This window comes from Aethalodelphis obliquidens, unplaced genomic scaffold (assembly GCF_003676395.1).
Source record: "Aethalodelphis obliquidens isolate GAN/ISIS:26980383/991018 unplaced genomic scaffold, ASM367639v1 scaffold60, whole genome shotgun sequence".
Taxonomy (NCBI): domain Eukaryota; kingdom Metazoa; phylum Chordata; class Mammalia; order Artiodactyla; family Delphinidae; genus Aethalodelphis; species Aethalodelphis obliquidens.
The window spans coordinates 3644111-3653463 of record NW_020838004.1 but is presented as its reverse complement, the minus strand read 5'-3'; the positions used below and the strand labels follow the sequence as shown (position 1 = coordinate 3653463).

The window sequence follows — 9353 nt, the reverse complement described above, 5'->3', positions numbered from 1 at the left end:
GGGAGGGGGAGGGGAGGGGGAGGGGGAGGGGGAGGAGAAAACTGATAGGGGCTTACTTTTCTTAAAATGCTAGTTTGCTCTCTTCATCGCATGCATGCCCCGATTAAACTTTCTTCTCCAAGTTGCCTGGACTTCCTGCACAAGGTTAGTTTATTGCTCCTACATCTAATCTCTGGGTTCTTCCAAATCTTTCTGCCTTATTAGAGACCCTTGTGGGGACTGAATCCCTCTGAGTTCCAGTAAAAAAATAGTAATAATTTCTCCTTTGCCATGCTCTAAACATTTTTCTCCCTACTCTCATAACCCTCACATCTAGGACTCTTGGAAGGCCAGTCAGCATAGAGAAGTTGTGTCCCTTGCCACTCCTCACCACCAGGGCACAACAGCCTGGGAGGGGTCACACCAACTTGCCCACAGCCCTACCAGAGCTCCCCACTCCCCATGGCTAATAGGCACCTTTCTTCCTCCCTCTAGAGTTGCTTTCAACCATCAAAAATAAATATATTTAATAGCTTTTTTGATCCATTTTAAACCATTTTCCTCTTCATCAAAGCAAGACACATCCATTAGAGAAAACCTAGAAGGTATAAAAAATGTGAGGAAGTAGAAAAGATGATCACTCTGCTGTTTAAAATACCACCACAAAGATAAAACCATTATTAACATTTTGGCTTATTTCCCTTCTGGTCTTTCTTCTATGCTTGTATTTTGCTTAACAAGTCTTTCCCATGTTATTAAAACTTTCTTAAATGTCATTTAATGATTGTACAATGGTCCATTCTAAGAATATTCCAAAATTGACTATCTCTCTGTAGATAGACATTTAGATGTTCATGAGAAGTTTCTTGAAGCAGCTTCTGATACTGGGAGTAGGGAGTGGCAGAAGTTGGAATAGTAGCCAATAACGATTTTCCTTCCCACAACCCAACCTTGAATAGATACCTTACTAACTTTTTCTAGTGATGCATTAGATTGTTTTCTTTTCTTTATACCTATTTAAATTTTTAAAAATTTATATGACCTTTATTGCAATTATATAGCATTATTATAATGCTATTATGTATTCATCAGAGGTAAAATGGAATATAACTCCCCTGTAATTATACCTATGGTTGCTATCAATTTCATAACTGAAGGTCACAGGGGCTCTTGAAATTTATCACAAGCACACTTTAACTGTGTAAATATTATGGAAGCTCCTTAAATTGTGAGCTCTTCTCTCCCTTCAATGCATCTTTTAAAAGCCAGCTGGAGTTCTATCTCCTTTATAAAGCCTTCCCTAATTGTTCCTAATTAGACAATCAGTCTTCACGGGTTTTCCTTCTCTGAAATTTTATCAACACTCTCAGATATATTCTTGAAATTCTTCACCACCTAGAATTTCATCTTGCGTAATCTGCACTCTTGCTGAAATGATTCATCTTTTTTTCTATCAAACTCATTTTAAACATCTTGAGAGAAATGTGTGGTTAAGAGCTCAGGTCCTGAAGTCAAACAAACTGAGTTCCGCTATTACTAACGTCTGATGTGGTTAAGTTCTTTACTCCTCTTTGCTTCAGTCACCTGTTAAATGGGCATAACTACCATACTTCATCAATTACAGGATGCACATTTTTCACAATTTAGCACATCTGATGTCAGGATGCATCTTTCAATCAGTGGCATGTTAAAGTTTAATTGGCAGCATGTTTTTTCTTTTCTTTCTTTAGTAACAGGTAAAGTAATCATGGCCATTACAATTGATGGTATCAGGTTAAATGAAATATGTTAGTGTCTACCTCCCCGGGTTATTTTAAGGATAAATGAGTTTAAAAATTTTTGTTTTAAATGTAAAAGCTGGCACAATGTTAACACTGAATATGTGTTAGCTGTTATGTCTTAATACCCTTTAAGGTTCCTAATGGAGCTGTAGGAACTCCATAAGCACTTGGTCATTGGGTGAATGGTGATTTCATATTGGGGTAATGGTTGGAACACATTAACATTACAATGAGCTCTCCAAAACCCTTCAGAGTTCAGAAAAGATCAGAGAAGAGTTGAGTCTGCAGTATTCATCGGGATGGAGCAGATCTGTGGGGTAAGTTACCTGGCTTTGTGACAGGCACTGGGAGTCCTTTCCCACTCTCCATGTCCTCCACTCCGTGGGCTGAGATGGAGTAGGGCCGACTGGCCTTGTTCATAAATATGATCAGGATGGAGTCGCCCACCTTAGCATGAATCATTGGGCCTGAAGGCAAAACACAGACCTGTGTGCATTGTCGTTGCTCTTTTCAACATTGGTGTAATTTACATGTAGGTAGTATTTGACAAAATAAACGAAGGTTAGCACCGTTATTAGTGTATTTCCTCTAGAGGGAGATATTGATAGCATTAAATATCACGTCATGTTTGGCGATTGCACCAGCCTGGGTTCAAATCCTGCCTCCTTTACTTACTTATTGGAGAGGCCTTGAGTAAGTTAAGTGACCTGAGTCAACTTCCTTATCTGTAACATGAGTTTAATAACACCTTTCTCAGAGGGTTACAGTAAGGATTGAAGCACAGTAAATACTCAATAAATGCTTAAACTTTTATATTGCTGAGACATACTCTCCAGGAAAAGCTATAGCCACAGGACACTTGTTTCAGAAACAAGTGCCCGTTTTGTTATCATTAAGGGATTGGAAAACAAATGACTATGAAAATATAATGTCAATTTAAAAATTTTAAATTAAAATATATGTATATTTTATATATATAATTCCATGCATACTAATGATGTAGGATATGGTGACTTTCAGTTGTAATCCCTCTGTGTGTAACCTTTGGTAAGCCTAAAACTACTCATTATCTGGTTAATGGATATAATAGTGAGGATACAATGAAATGATGTGTATAAAAGGGATTGCTAAGATAACAAAATTAAAACATATGTATTGATGTATGACCAATACAGTGATTTCACTAATGCATGTCCAAATGTCCAATGCTGTTTCTCAGTATTTGGATACCTGCATGAGACATGTGCTTTTCAGCACCTCATGTGTACACATTTCTGTTACAAGCAACCAGCCTGAGTGCCAGTGGAAATAGGCCCACACATCTCTGAAGAGGCCTGCACCCACGTTACTGTGGGATGACCCTCACCTATGACAGGTGCCTCTTGGTGCCCAGAATGTGCCACAAACCTAGTTTGCTCAGCCACACTGACAAAGTATCATACACAAAGGGGTCTGCACAAGGCATTGCCTGAGAGAGGTGGAAACAGACTTCCATCTTGGAAGCACATCAGACCCAATCTCAGTGGTTCTCAATATGTATTTGCATTCTACATTCATAGGGAGATATACCACGGTTGAGAGTCAGACCACACCCATCCATTCTTCACTGGTTCAAACCATGGTTTTAATTGCTCTTCTGAGAAATGTAGTTGGCTGTCCGTATGAGTGGATGCAGAGTCCATGAATACGGAGGGCCGACAGCACTAAGCCATTTAATATAAGAGACTTGAGCATCTGGGTACCCATGGAGGTCCTGGAACAAATCCCCTGTGGATACCAAGGGATAACCTTACTGATGAAAGGCCTAAATAAATCTAAAATTTGTTGGACTATTATTGTCTTCAGAAGAAATATTTAGTATGAATCAGAAAGTGTCTGAAAAGCACTCTTTTAATGATAAATCTAGAAAAGAAAAATCTAGGCATGTTTTTAAGCAGTAGTTTGGGGTAGAGTTACAGATGGGGCATGTGCATACATATGTTAAGATCACTATTTATGTATACACGACCACGTAAATTGCACATGCCTTGCTGGATTGGTGAGAGGGAGCAGATGCTTTCTGATTTACCGCCTGGTGGGTCACAGGGAACAGTAATGACCAGAGGCGGGCCTGTCCTGTGCCCTTTGCAGCTTCAGGAATGCAGACCTCTCCCTGAGCTGCAGAAAATGAATAGATGGGCCTCCCGCTCCACTGGCTGAAGTGCTGCTGGGCTTGCCTCTGATGAAGTCGCTGGTTTGTGTCATTTTACTGAGCAAACCAAACCGGGGCTCTTGGGGGGTGGGGGTGCAGCCCAGCCGCCTCCGCAAGATCAGCACCCTTTCTTCAGAGATCTGGCCACACACAGGGCTCAAAAGAAGGAATGTTCCCGTGGGAGATTACTCATTTGGTATGACAAACAAGCTTGGGAGCTGATGTTAATAGATGGTGAAGATGGACGGGCTGTCTCATAATTTATGAATCTAGTAACCTCGTGGTGCCTTATTTTAATAATAAAACACATTACAGCCTTACTATTTATATAAGTTGCCTTGTACTTTTAAAAATGGAGACGGATTTCTAAAAGTCCTCTAGATTAGCCCTCTGCTTTAAGATGGCATCTTCGTAATGGAGTCAGGTTTGGTGATGCTCAGGTGAAGAAAAGTGGGGAAGGTTAGCAGGAAGAGCTTATCTGATCTCCAGGTCAGGTAGCCCACACAGGCAGAGTCGGTTCTGAGAAGGCCAGGAGTTAGGGCCCCTGGAACTGAATCTAGGCCGTTCACCCAAGCACCTCTCTTAAGTAAGGGGTTCCTCTTTTGTCAGAATGATTTTCATGGTGTGTTGGTAAGGCGCTGTGCATGGATGATTGAGAACTTTGGTGAAGTTATGCAAACACTCTGCCTGCTGTTCTGAGGCATCAGCTTGTTTCAGATGAAAATTTCCTGGCTCAGCAGAGGGGTGGCAAAGGAACTTCAGGGCAACAGGTACTGGTTAGACTGCCCTGATGATATGAATTCCTGTTTGCGCATCATCTGGTAGTCTTCTTACGGCTACTGTTTGTATGAGCCAAGCATGCAGCACACTCCCTGATAACGGGAGAGCAGGAAGTTGTCCTACTTGGATGAATGCAGTCAGGCTGCTCTGTTCCTTCCATCCCTTCTTGGGCAGAAGTCTAACCAGACGTGTGTGTGTGTGTGTGTGTGTGTGTGTGTGTGTGTGCGTGTGTGTGTGTGTGCTGGCAGTGCACGGCTGCGATCTGTGCCATACCCAGGAGTGCCAAGTGTTCCTCTTGTGGCGGTTGGGCTTTGATCTCCACAAATTCTCCATTGGTGTATTCCCTGTAAACCACTTTCTTGTACTGAGAGCCAATCCAGTTTTCAGTGTGGTTCATACATATATCTCCATGTCTGCAAATCAGAAGCAACAGGAATTAAAGTTGTTAGAGGGTAAGAAAATCCTTGAGTGCTTCTGTATGATTCGGGGGTGCACTGGAGCAGTACTTCCCAAATTTGGCAGCAATCAGGATCTCTGTGGGGAGCTGGTTTTTTGCACCAGGCTCTCGGGGAGTGGGACCAGGATTCTGCATTTGAAAGCATCTCTGGGTGCTCAGATGTAGGCAGTCCGGCACTGGACTATGGTCCACTCTTGGGAACCATTGCTCTAAAGCCCTACTGGCACTCAATCCCTGACCAGCTTTAGTTAGAGACTCATAAGAGCCCTTTGAGGTTGCACTTCTCTTCTTGGAACTAACTAACCTCACCCACATGCTCACCCATGCACATACACACACATTCTACCACCCTGCATTCCTCCAGATTTTATATGTCTCATTCTGTACCTTGTTATGCTTTTCCATTTTAAAGAGCTCAAGAAAGTCTGTGGGTTGTGTATTGTGCATAGACATACAAATAGATACATATATTTTGGCCATGTTGCACGGCTTGCAGGATCTTAGTTCCCTGATCAGGGATTGAACCTGGACCCCAACTGTGAGAGTGCAGAGTCCTAATCACTGGACCATCAGGGAATTCCCTAAATACAGATACAGTTGATTCTTGTTATTCACAGTAGTTACATTCTAGAGAGTCACCCCAAACACTGAATGAACAAATACTGAACCATTTTTCCTAGGGGAAACACCGGGTTAGGTTCCTTCGAACCTCGGGTCACAATATTTTCATCAACAGATCAATATATAACCTTGTTTGATGTGTGTTTCTGTTTAAAGACATCTTATGCAATAGATATTGCTGATCCATAAATACTGAACTCATGGCCAATAGTACTATGACTCATGCCTGAATGAAGCTTATCTAGCACCTGTATTTACTCTGTAAGGGCACATTACAGCCTTCCCGTGCTAAGGGACCCTAGACAGCACTTCAGCCCCAAGCTGGGGGAGCCATTTTAAACAGCTAAATCACCAACAGAAAGCACAAAGAAGAAAACAAAGTGGCACTAAACAGATGACCAAGAGGACACTCGTTTCTGTAGGAGAGCTGAAACAAGAAGGCAGAAGGATGCACTGTTGGTTTGACCTCTGCTGGGAATGTGAACATCAAGGGACATACATTTTTTACTGCTTTATTCATATCTGCAAGTGATCACAAAAGCACCAAGCTAGATCATCACAGAAGATAGAAACAAATCTATGGACTTTATCTCCAAATACAGTGTGTCTCATATCCTTCCATTTCCCTACTATTAAACTGCCGACACTCTAAGCCACCTACCTAATCTAATCACTTACCTGTATTAACGGGAATCGTTCCTAACCATGTTCTCTGCCTCCAGTGCTCCTTTCCTCTCTCTATTCTCTACTCCAGGGGTCCCCAACCCCTGGGCCACAGACCGGTACGGTACTGGTCCGCGACCTGTTAGGAACCGGGCCACAGAGCAGGAGGTGAGTGGCAGGCGAGCAAGCGAAGCTTCATCTGCCGCTCCCCATCGCTTGCGTTACTGCCTGAACTATCCACCCGCCTTCCCCCTTCCGTGGAAAAATTATCTTCCACGAAACCGGTCCTTGGTGCCGAAAAGGTTGGGGACCGCTGCTCCACATTGCAGGCAGAGTGATCCTAAGCCACAAATTTGAACATGTTGGTCGGTCCTTGTGGAAAAGCTTTTTAAGGCTTCCCACTGGCAGACTCCTCAATTTAGCTCTCATACCCTTTCCCTATCTGCCTCTGCCAACCTCCCAAACCTGGTTTCCTATCATTGCCCCCCACATGCCCTATGCTCATGCCATTCTAAACATTCACTCTCTTGAGCTCCACGTGCCCTCCACTCCTCCAGGCACCCACTTGCTGCCTTCCTGTGCTGAGAGCACACTTCCACCTCTTCAACTGACCCTCTCTTCGTGTCCCAGCTCAAAGACTACTTCTTCCCAGAAGCTTTCCCTGATCACCTACCCTCTCCCCGCCTTTCCCCCAAGATGGGGCTTCCCTCCCCACAGTGACTGCATGACTCAGTGTGCTTGTTCTAGTGTCTGCCCCATGGACCATGAATTCTGTATGAAAAGGACCTTGTGTGCCCTTCTCAGCACTTTGCACAATGCCTAGCACACAGTAGGTAGTTAACAAATGCATGTATATCTTCTACCCACCACTGTGTGCTTTCCAAGAGAAGAGAATTTTTCTCCTACTTTTATTTTTCCAGGAGTCCTAGTAACATGTGGTGGCGACAAGCACAGACTCTCGAGCCACCTCTGCTGTTTTCCAGCTTCCCTTCTCTGCAAAATGACGTGATGATAATTCATCTACCTCCCAGGACTACTGGTGTGAGGATCATATAAGTTAAGACCCGTAAAGCTGTGTCTGTGTCAGACACCTATTAAGAAACACATAAGCGCTTGCTCTATCATCTCACTAGGATGTCACATGATTATGCTGGGCCAGAGCTGATGGAATAGGTCAAGTGTGTGGCGAGGGTCATATCAGATAGGGTTTGTAAAAGGCCTAGTAAAATGCCTCGCTCATGGGGGGTGCTCAATAGATGGCGAGTCTTTTTTATATATATATATATATATATATATATATATATAGCTCTTTATTGGACTATAATTGCTTTACAATGTTGGGTTAGTTTCTGTTGTACAACAAAGTGAATCAGCTATACGTATACATATATCCCCATATCCCCTCCCTCTTGCATCTCCCTCCCACCCTCCCTGTCCCACCCCTCTAGGTGGTCACAAAGCACCGAGCTGATCTCCCTGTGCTATGCGGCTGCTTCCCACCAGCTATCTATTTTATGTTTGGTAGTCTATATATGTCCATGCTACTCTCTCACTTCGTCCCAACTTCCCCTTCCCCCCCGTGTCCTTAAGTCCATTTTCTACGTCCACGTCTTTATTCCTGCCCTGTCCCTGGGTTCATCAGTACTGTTATTGCAGATTCCATATATGTGCATTAGCACACGGTATTTGTTTTTCTCTTTCTGACTTATTTCACTCTGTATGACAGACCCTAGGTAGATGGCGAGTCTTGTCTGGAATCCCAGGTTAGTTAAATTACATGCATATCAGTCCACAAGCTCAGGAGTGCTAGGTATAACTTTATTTCTCTATAGCAACCTACTCTCTATTTTCAAACTCCTTCTCATTGCACAGACCCTGGCATTGTGCCAATGGTCCCATTTGTTGCCTTTCTGGGAAAGACTTCCAGGTTCCAAGTTGAGGCAGAGGGTCTGTGCTGACCAGGACAATAAATGTCTCAGGGAAAACACATACTGAGGGGTAGTCTGAAAACTAGAGGTGTCCTATGATATGGCCTTGGGTCAAACGGCAGAGGCATAGCAACTGGGGTGCAGAGGGGCATTCGTTCCTGGGCTCTGATCTACAGGGGTGCCACAGATTGCCACTGGGATGACTTGGCATTTCATTTCTGTACTGCACTTTTATCTACAGATCTGTTGTGTTTTTAATAGGTGAAAATGCTCTCATCTCACTTTGTTTTTATTGATTTATGGGCACAATCCACAGTGGCAGGGGCAGGGTGCAGACACCCTCAGCACCCTCTGTCTATCTCTCAATGCAGCTTGGGAGACAATCTCAGAAGACCAAAGCTAGCTCTTCCTGCCAGCCCGGAGGGAAGGGGCTGAGAACAGAAATTACACTGAGTTTCAAGAAAATAAATTTCTTACACACTCATGGGCTAAGACTGTACACGTGACAAAATTATTATACGATGATTTCTTCAGTGATGGCAGCCTGTTAATGAAATAATCATTTTATAAAAAGCAAAATTAATATTCATTTCATTTTCTACTGCAGTATCAGTCTTTAACTTGTATTGGCGGCACTGGTTTAGCAGGAGGGGTGTCTGGTTCAGCAAACTGGGTTGGTGAATCATTGAATGAATTTTAAACCGTCCTGTCCTTGAGGCAAATCTTTTAAAAATGGAGAGTCATTGTGTTTCTTCATTTGTCCATAAGGTGGCACCATTACATTCTTTGCATTAGCCTGAACCCTCAAAACAGGCCACGTAAGAAGAGAAACAAAACAGCCCCGTGCTGTGGTTCTTAATCTAGAATCTGCTATTCGAATTATTTGGGGAGCTTTTAAAAATACCAATGCCGGGCTTCCCTGGTGGCGCAGTGGTTAAGAGTCCGCCTACCGA

At 43.3% G+C, this 9353-nt stretch overlaps 1 protein-coding gene across 1 annotated transcript in view; it reads right to left on the bottom strand.

Annotated features, from left to right (window-relative positions):
• The window catches only part of HEPHL1 (hephaestin like 1), a 63360-nt gene that overhangs the window by 13264 nt on the left and 40743 nt on the right, over positions 1-9353 (bottom strand). Inside the window, exons 11-12 of the mRNA XM_027087785.1 lie at positions 5005-5144; positions 2087-2227 (exon numbers count right to left, since the gene is read on the bottom strand). Of these exons, the coding sequence (XP_026943586.1) occupies positions 2087-2227; positions 5005-5144 (281 nt within the window). The remainder of the gene's footprint in view (positions 1-2086; positions 2228-5004; positions 5145-9353) is intronic.